At 36.5% G+C, this 19,673-nt stretch overlaps 1 protein-coding gene across 2 annotated transcripts in view; it reads right to left on the reverse strand.

Annotated features, from left to right (window-relative positions):
- Window positions 1–19,673, reverse strand: part of SCAF4 (SR-related CTD associated factor 4) — a 44,911-nt gene that overhangs the window by 17,377 nt on the left and 7,861 nt on the right. The window contains exons 2-14 of one of the 2 annotated variants that reach the window (XM_027449204.3): window positions 15,423–15,506; window positions 14,749–14,793; window positions 13,284–13,445; window positions 11,147–11,282; window positions 8,538–8,677; window positions 7,809–7,985; window positions 7,395–7,495; window positions 6,812–6,859; window positions 5,551–5,659; window positions 5,047–5,214; window positions 3,789–3,874; window positions 2,988–3,178; window positions 675–775 (exon numbers count right to left, since the gene is read on the reverse strand). In XM_027449204.3, coding sequence (XP_027305005.2) covers window positions 675–775; window positions 2,988–3,178; window positions 3,789–3,874; window positions 5,047–5,214; window positions 5,551–5,659; window positions 6,812–6,859; window positions 7,395–7,495; window positions 7,809–7,985; window positions 8,538–8,677; window positions 11,147–11,282; window positions 13,284–13,445; window positions 14,749–14,793; window positions 15,423–15,506 — 1,548 coding nt within the window. The remainder of the gene's footprint in view (window positions 1–674; window positions 776–2,987; window positions 3,179–3,788; window positions 3,875–5,046; window positions 5,215–5,550; window positions 5,660–6,811; window positions 6,860–7,394; window positions 7,496–7,808; window positions 7,986–8,537; window positions 8,678–11,146; window positions 11,283–13,283; window positions 13,446–14,748; window positions 14,794–15,422; window positions 15,507–19,673) is intronic. The other variant, XM_072026361.1, reaches the window with a different exon arrangement.

Consider the following 19,673-nt stretch of genomic DNA (forward strand, 5'->3'; position numbering starts at 1 on the left):
TAATACCCCCAACTGTATTCCAAATAGCACAAATTGCTATCTGCACCTTCATTCAGTTTCACCTGCAGTTTTGTAATAATTTTTATTATTTTCAATGAATTTGAGAAAAAGCTTCAATGATGTTCTAACAAAATTCGGGAATAGCAAGACAATTAGTCACATCTTTTATGGTTGTTTAAATAAAGTATCATAGCCACTGGAACATAGCTTTTGTTTACATATAAAGTATCCTTAATACAGCAATATAATAATGGTTTTCTATGCTTACATCTAAAACAAACAGAGGAGCAACTAGCAAAAGAAAGAACACCAGCTTAAATTCCTATTAATTCCTATAATGAACCACAAAATGGAGCAGACAAGGAACTCAGTAGGTACAGGAACCTCTCTCATTCAATTCCCTCTAAAGAAAGCATGAGTTGCATGAAGATGGGGGTAATTAAGAAAATTATCCCAGAGGCATCAATATATAAACAGCAAGCAACTAAAGCAACTCCCTTTTTTCTTTTTCTTCCCTAAAAGTGGCCAAACGAATTGAGTTTGCACATTAGAAAACAAAACCAAAGGAAATGACAGCTCTTGAATCTTCTGAATGTATCAAAAATAAAGCTAGCTTAGAACAGTCTGAAAAGCATTTTTGAAAGCAAGGCTTGCACTGCACCATTTATACTTACATTTATTGACTCAATTGGGCCAAACTCCTCCAAAAGACTTCCAACATCCTGTTGCGTAGTCCTTTTGTCAAGTTGTCCTACCCAAAGCGTAGTACTACAAACTACAAAGAGTTAACAGCCTGTAAGAGCGCTTGTAAATACACACTTCATAAGCCAAAAACAGTCAAAATAGTCATGTTAGGTTAGCCAGTTACAACAAAATGAAAAAGCCAAATGAAACAGAACAACAACAAAAAATGTATCTTTAGGAGTATTTGACAAAGGCCTCTTTCTTCTCCTGCCCAGAGCTGAGTTAAGAGTGAACCACAGTGACTGCATCAGAACCAATCCCTGAACTGCACATGCTGAGAAGCTGTCCAGTTAACTACTGTTAAAATGGCTTGTGAGTTTTGGACTTGATGATCTTGAGGTCTCTTCCAACCTAGAAATTCTGTGATTCTGTGATTCTGATGATCATAAGCTCTGCAAATAATTACAAAAAGGAAAGTATGCTTTGCTGCTAAGATTGCTCTATGAAATACCCTTACACATGCACTGGATATTTCACAAGATAATTCTGCTACATATGAAATCCAAACTATGGGCCAGCACCACAAGTTATGGGTGGTACTTACTAGCAAGATGAGAATTAAGATTGTTTATGGTGACAGGCATGCTACTAGTGGAATTTTCCTCCAGAATGCAGTGGCAAACTACAGTGAGTTTATCATCTTTAGCAACCTAGTCACTGCCACTTCTCTCAATGGTTAACTGAAAAGTTATTGACACAAACTTCTTCTTTTGGGAAAAAGTAATCAATACGATTACCTTGCTTCATTCCTGAAGGCAATGAAACAGCAGATGAGCATATGGTATCACATTCCCTCAAGAGCACTATCACAACATTCAGTACTCACCTATTTTTCCCAACTACCTGATACAAAATCGCTAACATAAAAGGCATTATATGACAATCAGAGAGATGTTGGCAGAAGCTATCTTACACCACTGCCATTAGATATTTTAAATTAAATTTTAATTCTTAGCAGTCTCTTTAAACTGCTGTTATTGCCATCCACAAGGTTTGGGCTAGTTAGAACTCTGTATTTTTTATCCCTTTTATACAAAGGGATTGATTTGATATGATCTGATGCCCCCAAGAATATTTAGAAGACAGCTACTACATTTTGTCTGCAAACACAGGCAAAGCCAACATTCTTTAAGAAGTTGTGACGTTAGCCTATATGCTTTCCAGGTCAAAGATCTCCTTCAGGTTGGAAAGATACACAACACTGAATCGTTAGAAAAAAAATCACAGCCATGCACTCAGCTTCTTGTGCTCAATTTGCTTTATGTTGTATGGCTTGAAGGAAAGAAAAGAAAAACAGTGTTTCATCTTTATCTTTTCCTACCTTACAGCCAGAATAATTCTGACTTGAAGCTATCCCCAAAGGCCCAATTGTCTATTATTAGTGTAAGGAAGAACAGAAATGTGATGGAATTGATTCCTGACAGCTTTAAAATAGCTCAGAAAATAATTCACAGTACAGTTTACCTCTATTTTGTTTGGCTGAGGCTTGGAGATTATATCAAATAGCACAAAACACAAGAAAAAGGGCTAGAGAGGGAAAAAAGGATTCAGATCAGAGGAAATATTCCAAATGGTACTAGGCCATCCAGTGTCTTCGCTCCAGTGAGAGAAGGCAAAGTAACTAAGACAGCTGATTTTTTTTTCATGTTTTAGCTTTCTTGCTCTTTGAAGTTACAATTACACATTATCAATGAACTGACGCTTATTTAAACTCTGATTTCTAGTACTATGAAAAATGGAATCATAGCAATAGCAGGCAATAGTTAAAAATTACACAACCGGATTTTTTTTTCCCTGTCACAATATACTGGGCTATCTCTGGTGTGTTCTTTGGGAAGATGGTAGTTTGATAAATAAAAATAAGAATTAACACACATCAGATTTAGAGTTTTCCTCTGGGAGATTCTCATCATACATCATATATTAAAAGGTAAGTGGACTAGTCAACATTTAAGTTAAAAAAAAAGTCTAATTAGTGTATTTTTCAACATTTACAGTTTTTCTAAAATACTTAAGTTTGTCTTGCTAGCATTTCCTTTTACTTAGGCACAGTATTTACAATATAGTGCCTTCAGCTTTTCAGAACTGTAAAATTCATTATAGAAAACACTGGGAACACACACGCATGCACACAAAAAATCCATGTATGAACCATGAAGATGCTGAGCATCTGAAAAATGGTACTATGAGAAATTTCAAGGTTACATCAATTTGTCAGTGATAAACAGAAAAAGTGAACTTACCACTAACAGTTTCTGATTTGATCTGCGGAAGACCTTTTGATCTACGTTCTCTCTCCCTCTCACGTTCACGTCTTTCTTGTGACCGAGACTTAGGAGAGTGTCGGCGTCTATCTCTGGATCGCGATCGAGATCGACGATGACGCGACCTTCGAGAGCGGGAGCCTGATCTTGAACGCCTCCTTTTAGGTGACCTAGTTTAAACCAACAATTTACTTTTTAAAAAATTATTATTTTTTTTTTTACTCCTTCCCGAAGGAGAAGGAATTCAACTAAAGCCCTTGACAGCTTTGACTACCAAGTTTCACTAGTGTTGTCCATACACAGAATCATATATGGAACTATAATTTCTTGTAAGTAACCCTGAGATTAAATCAAAATGAGACTCTTGCTAAATGTGTCTTAGCATGCAGTAATAGAATCCAACCTGCACAGCAGAACTAGGCACTTCTGAGAAGTGATCCCCAAAGCAAAGTAAGCATGCTGAGTGAGGCACCCACAAAGTCAACACATATACAAGTAACAAGACTGTCCTAAGGCATTGAAAATGAACTCCAAGAACAGTCTGAGGAATTAGCTCACCTCTAAAGTATTATCTGCTCTATCACAGTTAGAAATTGTCACCCCCATAGTAGATTTGGCAGCACAGAACCAGATTCTCTGAGCTCCAATCAGCCTAGCTCTCCCCAGTACTCAGAATGCCCTTTCAAATCTTTGGACATGATACTCCTAAATTCTTATGTTAAAATCCAATACTCCATATAACACATACCCTCACTAAAATAAGAGATTTCACTAATTTACCTTGACGCAGATCTAGATCTTGACTTTCTGCTGTCAGAAACATGTCGTTTTCCTTCTTGAATAGGTGGCTGTTCCACTTCCATGTCCTAAAATATTAGGTTTGACTGGTGTTACAGGTGCAAGCATTTTGTTTCATTTTGTGCCTATACTGAATTATGTAACAGCACTAAAATTATATTAAATAGTCACACACATGAAATTAAAATATAATGCCATTCTCCTCAGAAACCTCACCACTACTAAAGTCGCCAACAGGAAGATAGTCTGGTAGTAAATTAATTTAATACAACCACTGAAAACACAGAAATAAGTTGGACAAAATTCTCATCTTCAACTTGTAAATTGTTTCTCCACATTTTCCTTTATTTCAGCACCATTTAGATGTCCAAAAAATATAATTAAAGTCAGTCAGTGGTTCCTGCTCTGTGACCAAACTCATAGGCCGTGGTAGGGAATATGTGAACAGACTGTTTGTTAGAATTTACTGATTCAATACACTTCAAGACTAACAAACTAATTAGGAAGATATCTTGAGAATTCGCTCTTTACTTCAAGGGGAAAGCAGAAATAATTTATAGAACCTGAGACATCACAGGTAACCACATAACAACAGCTGGGTATCGTTTCTTTTTCTCATTTTAGAATTTTTCTCAGAATAAATGAGGTAAATATGTTCAATTGCTGTAAGAAATTTAGTTTTTGTTTTTTTTAAATACAGGCTTAGAAGGAGACTTTTCTTTGATTTCTTCTTAGTAGTCACCATACCAACAATAACCTCTGAAAGAGAGAGGTATATACATATATGTTGAATTTTTAGAACTTTTACAGACTTCTGAGTCCATTTTCTCTATTTCAGAGTCCACCAAGCCCTTAAAACTTAGCTTTTTCGAACTGTTTCTCTCCAGAACGGGATTGCCTTGTTAGAACTTCTTGGAACAAAACATTCCTTAAGGATGATGGAGACAGGAAAGGGATGATGAGGGGAAGCAAGAACTCAGTGGACAGAAAACGCAATCCAAAGTCTGATACAGAAATAAGCATACAGTATGCATATGCCGTTTTTGCTAGATTCCTGAAATACCTAACTCATCATGTGGCACTGTGGCTATCCAACGTTCTCTCAGATGAACAAACCTCACAGCTACCACTGGAGATAGTTAGGAAATTTCCTCTCCGGAACAAATTATGTTCATTTGATAAAGATAAGTATTAGAGAGCACTGTAAACTAAGAACTTATTTGTTCCAAAGGGTCCTCACCTGCTGATGTGGTTTTTGCATGTGTGATTCACTCTGTACTGGGAAAGGAGACTGAAAGGTTTGCTGCACAGGTGCTGCTGGCGGTATCACAGGCTGAGCCATTGGTGGAAACTGCGGGGTAGGCAGGAGACCAAAACCTGGCATTTGCCCATTAGGAGGAAGTGGGACCTTTCAAGAACAAAACACAAAAGTTTCCAGTTAGGAAAAACACATTAGGTTTTCCAGAAGTAAGTTTGTCTCTCTGCTCCAGAGTCCCAATAAAAACCCAGAAGCCTGAGAAAAATGAAGTAGGTGTGGCAGTTATGCTTATAGAATAAAAACCACGTTCTTCAAAAGCTTAACCAGAATAGACAACAAAATTCTCTTCTCTGGGAAAGTTGGAGGACTAAGCCATATTCACTTTTCACCAACAGAAGTGTCATTTCCTTGCTTCTCCGTCAAAGGAAAGTATAAAACACAGAAGACATAACGGATAAGGAAGAAACTAAAAACCCCTGAAGTTACCTGGTGGCGCATTGGATCCTGTTGCATTCCCATCATTCGCTGCTGAAAAGGATCCATATTTGGGAGTTGAGGAAATACTGGCTGTTGTATACCTTCTCCTGGAAATCCACTAAAAATAGTAATATTTTGGTGAGACAAGTCAGTAGACATACAGACTTTTTCTTACCTTTGACATACTTGTACTACATTACACATTCTTGTTTTAAATTTAGACAGAAAAATTGTATTATTATCCCATTTCCTCTCTAAAAAGTGAAAACAAAAACAATGTCTTCTTTATCTTTTCTCCATGTTCAGAGCAGTCCTTTAACATATAAAGAAACGCTACAAAGAAAAAAAAAATAAAGCCTCTTTCTTCTCCTTCCTCTTTCTTGTATTATCTTGCTAAAGCCATAAGTTTATGGAAATTTTTCATGAAGGTTGTCCACCTTAGGCTAACTATACTCTTTTCCAGTTCATCTTGTGGGAAGAAAAGACAGTGACCATACTTTTACTGGAAAAAAACAAAACAAAACACCTTTTTGTTTGAGAGGAATTTAGGGCAGAGAAGAAAGGGATATGTATATCGCACAAGGATCACAGTGATATCATTCACTTCCTGATTCAACACACAGAATGGACAGTGCTCAGGGAATTAATGAGGTCTGTGCAGCTAATAGAACCTGTTTAAAGGATGCAGTTTGTGTCAGAAAACAAACAGGATTTCAAAGAAGATAAAGAAATCTAATGGTGATGTGAAATGAAACTTTGTACCATTTTAAAACATAGGCACCATACAATTCTTACATGATTCTGGACAAATCAGTTTTTCATACAAATTTGAAAATACCTCTGATTTTCAGAGGATACCTCTGATTTTGTTTGCTCAAGGAGAGACTTCTGGAATCCAATTTTCAGAGGCATTTTACACAAGATAAGGACAGAGGCTCAGAAGTGCCACAATCAGAATATAAACAAGCTCAAAAGCCTAGTCCAACAATTATCAGTTGGGCATATAGAAGCAGTGGATATATTTGACCTACCTCATCTTTCTGTACTTCAAGAGTTCCCATCTGTATTACAGGTAAAATACTACCAATTTACTTAAATATTTTAATTAACTAATTAATATTTGTGGAACATTAAAGTGATAAAACACACTAAGAAAGCTGATGACAAAGTTAGTGATTTTGTTTTTCAGAGCAGGGTTTGGATGGCATGTACAGAAAATAAGACATGGGGCCACATACTGAAGCAGGGAAAACAGGAAATATCGACTAACCCAGATATTGAGCACCTTCCAGCCTGTGCACTGAATGAGAGAGAGGTCCTGTGGAAAAAACTAGTATGTGATCATGTAATTTAAGACTTTATCAGAATTCATAGCAAAAGGGAAAGAAGAGTCCGAGTTAGTTTGCATGGGTATTTAATCTTTGAGATTTTGAAGCTTCAAAGCCAATTTACTTATAATAGCTAATAAATAAAACTTTGTTTATTAAACCATCTTTTCCCCAGCCAGCAAACAATCCAGCTGCTCACTAACAATGCCCTGACACGCTCAGTAGTGCAATAAAAATACAGAACTCATCTTGAAAACAAAACTGAGCTTTCCCGCTAAATGCACTCTTCAATCAATGATGCAACATGCCAAACCCACACTGAATCACCAGGGTATAAAAAAAACAGAAGTTAACAACATTTTAACTTTGGACTGTAACAGTTAACCACTGAAGTAACCTGAAATTTTAATAAGCTTTATAACCTAAAGATTTTTTTAAATAACAAAACAGGGTTTAACTGGTTAACATGGTTATTTTGATTAAAAAATAAAAAAATTAAAAAAAAAATAAAAAAACACAACTTACAAAGCTGGCTGAGAAACTGAAGGAGAAGGAGCTGAATCTTCTTTCTTTGACTCTTCCACTGCTTCTGGCTCATCATCATAGTCAAACCGATCTAGCAGCTTCTAAAAGGAATTACAGTGAGCTAAATATTTTTGCCATATTTTATACCACTGGAAACCAAAATTCTAACATCTCTAGAGTTAAAGAAAAGGTTAGAAGCAGGAAAAAAAAATGAAATGAACTAAGCTGTCCAAGATCAGTTTTATTAAGCTTCAGAAAATGCAAAGTCTATAAAAACAGGAAGGCAACCTCCACATTGAAGACAAACAAAATTTGCACCGTTTCCCCCCAGCATCTGGAAGACATTCAGTTATCCACTAAACAGCTTCCCGTTGAATTGAAGATGTTAAACATAAGGAACAAAGGAAAACTTACTTTGTCAAAGGATGTTTTTTGCTCAGGTGGCACGAAAGCAGCTTTTTGTTCTGGTGGTTGTGATGCTGTAGTTTTCAACTGAGCAGTAATAGCTTGAACCTGAGCCATCACAGTGTTATCTATGACCGGTGACTGGGGTTTTTGAGGCTGCTGGAAAGTCTGAAGAATTTGCTGAAGCTGCAAGAAACACAGAGTATTAAATAAATGTCATTGTATATATTACTATTAGAGCTGCAGGATATAAATTTTGTATCAAATCAGCCTATAGCATAGGATAAACACCAGTAGCACAGATGCATACAACCAATAACTTGACTGAACTATGAAGGTGGAGAATTTTCAGCGAGACCAGAAGTCATTTTTAAATTACATCAGTGGCAAAATTCAGCACATCACAAGATTTCAGTATTTAGGCCTTCCAACACTGCAGCAGCTTAATTGAGTGTACCAAACAATAAAATTCAATTTTCATTCTATGTATTCAGTCTTGAAACTTTGTAACTGTACCAATTCAGAACTAATTCTTTAGTAATACACAACTGACTTTTCCTGAATACAATAATCTCTGGATAGAAAAGTCACCGAAGGTTCAAATACTAACCTCAGCTCTTACAAGTTTTCCATTGAAGACTCAGGGAGGTTTTTTTTTTTTTAATTATTATTTTGCTTCAAATCAAGAATGTTTCTTCCATCATTTCTCCCCCCTCATCTTACATATAAACACGTTACCTGCTGTCCTTGCGTTGTTTGAAACAACTGAGCTACAGCTGCAAAGGCATCAGAACTGGGCAACTGTGGCATTGTCGGTACTGAATTAGCAGTGACTTGAGGGGGCTCTGAAGTAACCTTTGCCGGAGGGGGCGGTGAACCTAAAATTTCCATAGGAATGGACAAAAAGCTTCATTACTCAATACTGTACTCATCAGTGCATACATCATTGAAACACCTGTCTATCCACAGTAGCTTATTTAAACCAAAAAAAAAAAAATCAATTCCACACTCCTATCTGAAATACCCCAATTGCATATTTTATTCATTTTGCCTTTAACTGCTCTATTCACTGCTCGTATCTCTGCACTGGACACACTAAGAAAATATATTTAAAAAGAAAAGAGAAAGAAAAAAAGGAAAAAGAAAAAAGACAAACCTATCTGAAAGCTAGTCCATCATGGTATTTTAGATGACAGCTCGATGCTTACATTTTTACAATTGGAGGAAAGTTAAGAGCAAAACTACTACTCAAGACAGCGTTAAGCAATACACATCAATACACTTAAAATCCTGGTTCTATTTTCGAAGTCTAAAAATCTGGACTCCTTTTTCAGGAGTATTTTAAATAAATCATTTAATGGCTCACTTTAAGAAAAATTGAGTTTTCTAATCATATTCCTTTGAAATATTGATAACTATTTTCTAACAGTAACAGAACTTTTGCTGGGAAGTCTGGTAATGCTTAAAGGTTTCTACAAATTATTTCCCAAGCAACTCTTTCCGTTGGCAAGGTTTGTTCACGTGCCACTTCTGCAGAGACATAAGCCAAACCTGCATTTGCTAGATAAATCCTCCTATTGTATAAATCACCATATACTAACTCTTCCAGGAAAAGTTTAATTTCCACTTAACTCCACTAAAGAGATCATTGTAAGGCGTGCTATTAGCTTTGTCTACACACGCAGCTTTCCCATTCTCTTTGCTTTAAGTTACAATGTTTTTTGTCTTTTAACAAACATTTCATAGTACAACATAAATTAGCAGCAATACCAGCAACTTCTCCATGTTGTGAGCAAGTAACTCTTCTTCAGTGAATATATTTTAACAGAATATTGCAAAGTTGTACAATAGAATGAGGTTTAAAAAAATAAATTTTTTTGAGAAACTAAGCAAATGTTTGCTTCACGGTATGAACGTCTTTAAACCCATTCATCTGTTTGCAGTCTAAACTACTGCAGTGTTGACAAGCAGCAAGGAGAGTCAAATGTTGAATAACATTTTCCCAGCAGTCAGATGTTACATAAAAATTCTGCAAAAAAGATCCATGATTGATTTAAAATATAATTTATCTCCCAAATTACTTCCTGTATATATTCAGAGGGATGTTTGCTTGCTCAATGGAGAAAAAAAAATTATCTTTTTGGCTAAACAGATTTTGCAGCATTATAAGTGAAAGAGATTTTATTTCATATAATGCATTAATATATTTATTATTAATCATTAGCATGTTTATTTCAGGGCCAAATTATCCCCTCTTGTGCATGTGAATAATCTGACTGAAAAATGAGGATGAACACCTACATAAAAGGCACCCGATCTGTTAGCTACCAGTAATGAGACAGAACAATAGTGCCACTTGTCTATTATAAGTGAATGGAACCATATAGCCATCAGTCTGCATCTGAGTTGAGATGCTAAAATATCCTCTCCCCACCTCACCATGTTTTAAAAAAAATCAATAGATATATTTTCCTGAACACGACTGGAGAAGATTCCATTTATGCTACTGTGCATCATTATTTTGAGTGTCACCACACCTCATTCACATTATTACATTTCTGTCAGTCCTATTCCAACATATACAAGTGCAGCAAATACGGAGGTTACAAAAGCTAAGACTGAAATACAGAAACTCAAAAAGAAGGTCCTCCAGAGAAAGAGGGATTTGTGGTATGCATCTGCTCTTCCACAATTCAGTAACTTCACTACCAGCTTTTTATGTGGCATAAAATAGGTCAGTGAAAATACTGTGAGAAGGCAGTCATTACTTTACTCTTTAGGTCAGTGATTTTCTACCAGTAGTCCATGTAAAAGCCTACCACCAGTCTTAAATTTACTGTTCAGGAATTTGGATTTGAAACATCAGCATAAAATGTTTTGGGGTTTCTCACTGAAAGAGATTAATAGCTATTGCTTTCAGACATTAAGATGATTCAGTGTAAGCTCTTATGTTGAACATCATGCTTTATGGCATAATTCTAACATTAAGAAAAAGGGACATGAGAATTATAAAACTAAGAAGCAACAGAAAAATATTTCAGACTGAAGAAAAGATTATTTTAAGAGTGAACATTAAGTCATCTTTATGGTAAATGTGTGCATCCATATGCATTCACACAGTATTGACTTGGGGTATTTTGAAAATGATCATTCACATCCTGATAACTTCTAAAGTACAGTATCAGTACGGACTACAGCTGGCCCACATAGTTGTGACAGCAAAGTTGAATTTTCCGTAATACATTCCTATTGAAACTACTAGTAGCACTTTAACGTGAAAGCAAGAATGTTTCTAATACCATTCACCTTTCTAAAAGAAGTAGCAAAAGCCATGATGTCATTCATACCTTCATTATTAGTAGCATTTTCTGTCATTGGAGCAGCAGTACTAGTTCCCGCTGCCATATCCAGAAGGGGTTGAATGATCTCAATTTTAAAAACACCGTTTTTCTGCCAAAGGTTCAGGACACGGACTATTTTACTCTGTCGAAACAAAAGCAGACATCAACGCTAAATACACCTTCCCTAATTCACAAACTCCAAATTCATCTTTTCTTTTTTAACATTGAGAAGAAAGGGTTGATCAGTCCAGTAGTTCAACAGAATTGGGCATACCTTTTAAATAACCCTCTATGTTGTCACACAGGTCAGCAAGACCTTGCAAAGATACAACCTGCCCATTTATTATCACCTTCTGCCATTTTTCTAAGGCTGTTCTGGCCCATCACAAAATCCAGGTTTGATAAACAGCAGCAGCAGGAGTCACATCAGCCCCACTACCATTTCTTCACAGAAAGTCATAAAGGAGTGAAACAACAAATGTTATGAGACAGAAAATGAGGATGAGCTAGAAAAGCCCAGTGGAGAGAGGGGCAATTAGACCATAAAATACTAGAACAAAGTTTCCAAGTTAGTGAAGACTGTTTGAAATTTTTTCAAATAACCCAACCAATTCTATGTTGGCACCAGAAAACTCATCTCTATCAGCATTCAAACGATCAGGAAAGCGGGTGGAAAATTCCTTAACTGATCACTGAAGGAAGATTAAATTAGAACCTCTGACTGACAGCTGTTATTTTAAGCTTGTTCTTTTTTTTTTTTTTTTTTTAAATAAAAAAAATAAACCTTAAGGAACAAGCTGGAACAGTCTTTCTTTACCCTAGCGTTAATCAATAATACCTAACTAGATGTGCTGCTTCAGGTATAACATACAAACAGATAGAAATCAGAATACACGTTATATTTAATCTTGGCATACCCATCCTTTTTATATACTTAGTCATCTGACTTACACACATACATTTTAAGTACTTCTCAGTTCTAACGCAGCTTCCAAGAATGAGTTGATTCTGTTCTTGTTTCAACAGTCAAATGTCTTAATGTGTTCAGTTACATACACCCATAGAAATCCACTGGTACTGTCATAAGCTAAACGATTGAAGAATTTAACAAAATATTTCTACAATAGTATCAATTAGACAGAAACTTGGAATGGCTATTTTTGTGCAAGATTTTGGACTGAAGAATAGTTAAACTTCAGAACAGCAGCATTTCTGGCCTCAACTATTCTAGCTCTCTGAAAGGCTTGAAAATCACTTACTAATTTCAATCCCACAATAATCTTACGAAAAGGCTATTAAAAATACTATTATCATTCACTTTTGATATCAGCCATGGTTATTCTGCATCTACAGGTCATTTTTTGTTTAGGTTCTAGACATTCACGCATCAAGTTTCAGAGTATCAGACTCAGTCTAAAGGTCTTCAGTTTCCATCCTAGAAAACAGAGTATCAAAACATTTCAACAGCTTAGTTAGGAAGTTAGAAAAAAGTCACTTAGAAAAAGAATATTTTGCTCTTAGTGTTGCAGTGAGTAAGCAATTTTCTGCAAACCAACTGGCAACTCCTAAAATGCACTTATCCCGGCAGCCTTTTGAATGTGTTCCAACAGAGGGCATAAAAGCCATCTTCTGTTGGTAGCAACTGGGACCATTAAGAAACTAAGGACAAACTAAGAAAATTGAGGCCTTAAATAAGTCTTCACAATGGAGAGAAGCAATTAAATTCTCAAATGCGGGATGTGTCAAGACTGCAGAAATAAAGATAGTCAGTTTATTAGGAAAGGTCTAGGAGCAGAACCATCACTTCCTACAACTCTGGCACTTCTGTAATACCTTTCTGTGGGAGACACCACCCTCCACACTAAGAAGAAAAGTTTTGGCATAGTCACACACACTCACACATTGTTCATGTGTCTGCATACACAAAGCAAAAGTGATGAATTTAGGCAAATTTTTTTTTGGGGGGTATAACTTAGAACTTTCATTTAACTATTACCATTGACAATCTTTCTTGCCACGTTTTACCATCTCACATAATAGTCACTACAAGCACATAGAGAATCACCGAATTAGCTTTCATGTAAACATAAATGCCACAAGAACACTTATCAATTCACAACAACACAAGAAATCATAGCTGTACCTTGTCTTCAGATGGACAGAGATACAAATACTGGAATGTGGCAGTAATATTTTTAGAGAATCTTGGCCCAAAGACATCCTTGTCCGTTCCAAACTGGTGACGAGACTGACGAACAATAGAGTCAATAACATACAATCCAGGGACTTTATATTCTGGTTTGCACTGAAAACACACACAAAAAAAAGTCCTTTAGCCAGTGATACTAAGAAGATGGCATGCATTCACCTCAGTTCCCTACAAGGAATCTACACTTAGTATATTAAGGTAGGGGAAAAAAACAAAAACACATCAATGCAATTACCATTTGTTTCTAAAACTATAGAGGCTTCAGCCTATGTAGATCATGTATGGTATAAAAGCAAACAGAATGCTGAATTTCAAACTGATCACAGATCTAATGTTTATGGCAGTACCACCAAAAAAAACGTTGCTCTTCTGCAGATTTTTTTTTTAAATGAAAACAAGTATTTAAATAGATTCAACAGTAATAGTTATTAAAGACAACAAAAAGTGAACTGTAATACCATGTTCACATACAAATTTCTACAAAAAGATACAGACTATTTTACAGTACTGAAAGAAGTTGTTATTATGCATCATTAAGGATCTTAATCTGAAAAAACTTTCAATTTATCTAACAATAACTTTTTACACAATGTAGTATTTTCATTAAGTTGGAAAAATGGGGCGCTAACATTTTTATAGAAACACAAGTGACAGCTGTGCGTGCATACAGAAGAGACTTTTGTATCATGCTTAGGTAGAATCCTTTCGGTGCTTTACTTTTGTTGATAGAAATCGAGACAGAAGGAAAAAAATGCTTTAACATTTGGAACAGAGTAAAATACACCTGCCTAGCTTGAAAACAACAGATCTACTACTTTCCTGTACAGACTGTCACAATTGTGTTGTCAAGCTACCTTACACTCAAACGCTCTGGACTTCTCTTCCATCAACTAACTCTATGTTCTGGTATTTAAAGCAACTTGCAAAAGAACTGCAAGTTCTTCTCTTCCACAAATGAAAAAGTATTTTTTCTGTTCACTCAGGGGAACTTATGTTAGGCAGTATGTGAGTTTCCTTTCAGTGAATCATTACATTCTAGCCTGTTGTTCTACATGCCTAGGCAAGTATAAAAATTGTATTTCCTAAAATATGCATTATTTTTACCAGTGAAAATCAGTTTCAAGTTCAGCATTGTTAGTTTCCTCCCTAGTTGGTGATTGGAGAAGGGGGGAGTTTTACAATACATTTTTTCTTCCTCTTCTGAATGTAGTATGGAAGATTCAAATGAGGAGATTATATACTCAAAGATATATCATAACATATAAAACCTATAAAATCCTAAAAAAATGAATTGCTTCCGTCAATCCCTGAATAACAGTAGCCTTTTTGGATATTTACCAGCATTATTAATAATATGGAGTAACAGATGCAGACAAGTTTTTTTTTTTTTTTAAATTACCTTTTTGATAAACTTCTCTACAATCTGGACAACGTGTTTGTAGAGCTGAAAAATAAATACAATTAACACATTAATACATACAATTAATACAAATAATTTATCAACTACTTGACAGTGACACCATTTTAGAAACGTTTTAACTCTGTGCTTACTATCATTTAGGAAGGACTACAAATAAAATACTGAAATCACATTTGAGAAAGAAGCATGTTAGAATTAATCAAGCTCTATAGCTAATGGAGAAAAAAATTCACAGGGAGAACAGACAGACACAAGCCATCCTTTCCACAGAAGTGTTTCAATATGTACACAAAAGACATCCTGCTTTTTGAGTATTAGTGAGAACTTTCTGGATTTACTTTACAAGCGAGTTCAATATGTTTTAATATGTTACGACTCAGTTGCATGCTGCAACATTTAAAGTTTTATTACACAGAAATCATAACACTAGAGTGGGTGGCATTAAAAAGCAATGATTCAAAAAATGAAGCTGGCATTATGCTACTAGTCTAAAACCAGGAGATGATGTTCACCACCCACTTGTTTCTTAATGCCAGCTAGAATAAAACATCCATGAAGCTAAGACTGGGAAGTCTGGAGATGCATTTGCTTAGAAGTAAAACAATAACACATTGCTACTGTTATGGTTTTATTTTTAGGCTATTGTACCTTACCTTAATAGCTTTAATGGCAGCTTTTGTGATGAGAATCATTTTTGCTCGGGAAATAGGAGGTTTCATCTCCATCAATGAAAAGAGCTGAAGAGAAAAAGAAAACACAAATATTAAAAATGTATTATGAAGTTTAAGCTGTTACCCAAAAAGACAACGTTTCAGACAACTGATTGATTACAGATGTTCCATGTTAGGTATCACTGCAACACTGGTTGGCCTTTGAAACAAAGAGACTACCAAGCAGATCTTTCTAGGCAATGTTCAAAGCTGTCTTCCTTGCGAAGTAGCCCATATTCAGCAATTTGCAAGATAAGGCCCACTGGTCAAAGTCCCACTTACATCTAAAAACAGGTACCTGCTTATAGTATAGGAACTATTTTACAGAAGCAATATAAATCAATTAAATGTGTCTTGATTTAAGTTAGCCTGAACGTCTCCTTAAAAAATAGAAATGTTAGGACATCCCTACAGATAGCTAGACTGATATAATCTTAAAACAATTTACATAGAAGCATGCCAACTTTCATCCATCAAGGCCATTAAATCAATGCTAAGTTTTCAAATTATCCTGCTATATATATAGACATTGCAAATGTCTTTAACGGAGACACTTGGTTTGCTACAAACATCCCATATTATTAGTAAAGTTAACTGCACCAGCTGTTCTGTAGAATCCACTGCACTGTTCTCCATCCTAATGATGCCCAGTGGAAAAGTTAGATCCTGAAGGACAAAGCTTTCAGAAGCAACTAGTCGTAACAAAGATGGCAATTTGTGGCACTCTGTGAGCTGGACTTAAAGAATAATTATACCCTAGGTTCTTAAAGCATAGCCCAGGTACAGTATATCAAAAAGTTGTAATCCTACCAGAATTTAAGAACCCCAAGTGCTGGTCTGTTAAGAAAGTTAAGCACAAAAATGAATTTCTAGTAATGCAGGATCCAAGTTGTTATTTTTTTCAAGTCTAAATTCAGTGAAAGCACTTCATATTCACAAATGGCATCAGTGTGACTTGCATCTCACATGAGAAATTTTATTACAAAATGGTCTCACAAAGTTTTCAATATAGGCATTGAGAAAAAAACACCACTTGGTCTTCCAGTGTTAACCATGACACTAGAAGCACGAACATTTCAGAAACTGAAAGAAACTAAAACCTGGATGTAGAACTGTCCCAGCTGGCACCACAGAGCCGAGGAAAGAGCACCGTGTTCTCCTCAGGTCCCCAGCACCATCTCAGTGGCGTAATTTTCCTACTCTAATTTGCTGCGTGTAGAGTTTTTTAAGAGATTTTGGGAGGGCTGTTTTTCAACACCAGTCCTACAGTCAGGCACCAGCAGCATGTGCGGCACACGCGCACACACAACACCAAAATCCTGTGCACCTTTCACCATTTCCCAGCCCAGCCTGCCTACCCTGGATCTACACTGAACTCCATGTACTCCATAAGCTGCTGTTGTAATTTCCCATCGTAAAAATAGCCGAGTGCTGAAACTACACCATATGCTACGCTATGGTTTTATGGCGTACTGTGACTGCTTCTACCCTGCTCGTCTGCAGACCTGGAAGCACAATCCACGTTGGCGTGTCAGAACAGTTTTCTCCAATCTTCTTTCCCATCTTCCAGGCAGAAACAGAAGCCAGGATGTTCCAGTACTACTTCTTAACTCCTCCTTCCTAATCACACCTCATACTTAGGTGCTCTCAGCCCACTAAATACTATTTTCTACTCTTCCCATGAACTTAATTTGCTTAATTTAATTGAGCTTAAATCTAAGCCATGGCTTACTAAATGCAGAAAGAATCCTCATATTGTCACGTTTTTTTGTAATGCAAGGAACAGATCTTCAACATTTCCTACACAATCATTTTTACCTTGAATTTTTCCCCACGAATCACAGAAGAAAGTTTTGCATTACATCAGTGGTTTTGTTTGTCACAAAGAAATAAAGGAAAACTAAAACCCTTGAATACTAGTCAAAAAGGTAATAAATTGCCTGCCACAGAACAAAGTGCAGAATAAAAATATCTTCATTTGACAGTGCAATGGAAAGCAAGAAGTCATTTATAAATCGCCCTTATTTTTCTATGAATTTAAAGTTTTGAGATATTTTTGAAGTGACCAACTTACACAGATTTACCTGTTGTCTCAGTTAAGGGAAAAAAAAAGTGCGTTTATGCAGAAGGCAAAAAAAAATTACAGCCAATTTTTTGAAGGCAAGTAAACTGACAACGTATTAATTCAGCAGTTCAAAATGAAAGCTTGACACCAATCAAACATAAAGGGTAAGCAGGAATATATGTATGTATATTTTTAATTGTATTCCTAATCCAAGAGATAGGAATGAGGAAAAATTGTCCTTCAAGAGAGCGGTAGCCAGATATCCTTTCCAACACCAACACCAAGTCATAACCATGGCTTTTCATTACGAATCTCCATAAAAGGCAAGCTCCAGTGCCAGAATATTTCATTTTAAAACCATTCAAGCTGTAAGACACACTTCAGCTAACATCTCTGCTTGCTGACAAATCACAATATGGCCAAATAAAATCTGTCTGATAAAAGACAGAAGGAGAGAGGTGTCTGCGTTTTAATTTCAAATCTGAATTATAATTTTGTATAGAATAAGTGCAAAGGCTCATGATGAACAAAGCCAATGCTTACATTAAAACTATGGAAAATCTGTTTCAAGATGCAACGAAAAACAAAACTAACAAAGAACCCAACACCCACAAACAGACCACCAGAAGGCTTGAAAAATGAGGTGGAGCAGGAGAAAAAGGAGCCAACATTTTAAGACCGGCACTCCGTATCCCTTCCCTTACGCACCATGAAGCAACCAGCCCTGCAGAAAAAGGAGGCAGCCCCTGTTCCCAGAACAAAGAAGCCAGTGTGAAAGCAGCACTTCAGCGCTCCTTCTTCAGGAACACCACAGGAGAGAACCAGGAAACTGGGAGAGCTCGTAGCAGGACAGATGACAATAAATAAGATGCAGAAAAGAAGGGAAAAAAAAAAAAAAAAGGAAAAAAAATGGTGTCTGAAAAGGTATCCCAAGAATGATGTTACAACTGGGGGAAAAAAATGCAAGGAGCACAGAAGTGCTGGAGGGCAGGAAGAAGGGAAACCAGCTAGATGCAGTGAAGTAGCCAGGGAGGATGCAATAAACAACATGGTAGCTTCAAGAAGGCATTAATTAAAGGACATGAGAGGCTGGAGCTGAGGCTAATAAGGCAGGAATAAACAGAAGCTTTGGGAGAACAGGACTGAGCAGATGACTGCAAATTGTTCATTTGCTGTTACAGACAGCACTCTGGGCAAGAGCAACAAAAACACAGTAAAAGCAATGAGGTCAGTACACGCGGATATTTCCAGAGAGGACAGCCCAGGATGAACTACAACTGAAACACCTATCAGATTAAGATGAAAATAGTTTTATACCTAAACACACATACATACACACACGTGTGCATACATACTCTGCTCTCTCTTCACACACACAGCTAGCTTTTTGAATGGCACACCAAACCTTCCTTGCCTTTTGGATTTTCTTACGATTTTAGATTACCAAACAAGTGTTTTAAGCCTGGTTTTTACTTAATTCTCACTATAACAGTTACACGTGTCAAAATGGTGTTGTAAAGAAGGATAAACCTAAAATGTAAACAGCCTTACTAGTTCCTTGTGAATTTTCTGTCAGAAAGGGAAATTGTTCAGTATTCTGCCCGTTCAACTAGACTTAAATCCTTTTTCATACACGTTCCCAGAACCAATATATGCCAAAAAAAAAAAAAAAGAGTATTTTCAGAGGTGTCTTTTTCCAAGAATACTGCAACATCTGATTCCTCAAAGTGCACTACAAGCAATTCAAGAAGCAGCCTAGGTGCATAAGCTTAGCTTTTAGGGCACTTCCAGCAGGCTGCCTCCAATAGCAGAGCCCGTGACCTGCTCGGAAATGACTTGCTGCTCTCACCACCGCATTCCTACCAACCATAACCGCATGTTTGAGGAAAAGAAACAGCTCGTAGCTGCTCCCTGCCTTCCTTCCCTGTACAGTGACACTGCTGTTTAAAGGAACAAGCAGAGGCTACTGACCCCAGGCAGCTCACCTGGCAATCGGGAGTCAAATGGGTATCCCACTGCCAAGGATGGGGGGCACAACAGGGCAAGAGGCAGCAAGGGAAAAGAAATGAAATGAAACCTTCTTTTAATAAACCCAACAACTACAAGACTTGTATTTTTGTTTACTTTTA

The sequence above is a fragment of the Anas platyrhynchos genome, chromosome 1 (assembly GCF_047663525.1).
Source record: "Anas platyrhynchos isolate ZD024472 breed Pekin duck chromosome 1, IASCAAS_PekinDuck_T2T, whole genome shotgun sequence".
Lineage (NCBI taxonomy): Eukaryota > Metazoa > Chordata > Aves > Anseriformes > Anatidae > Anas > Anas platyrhynchos.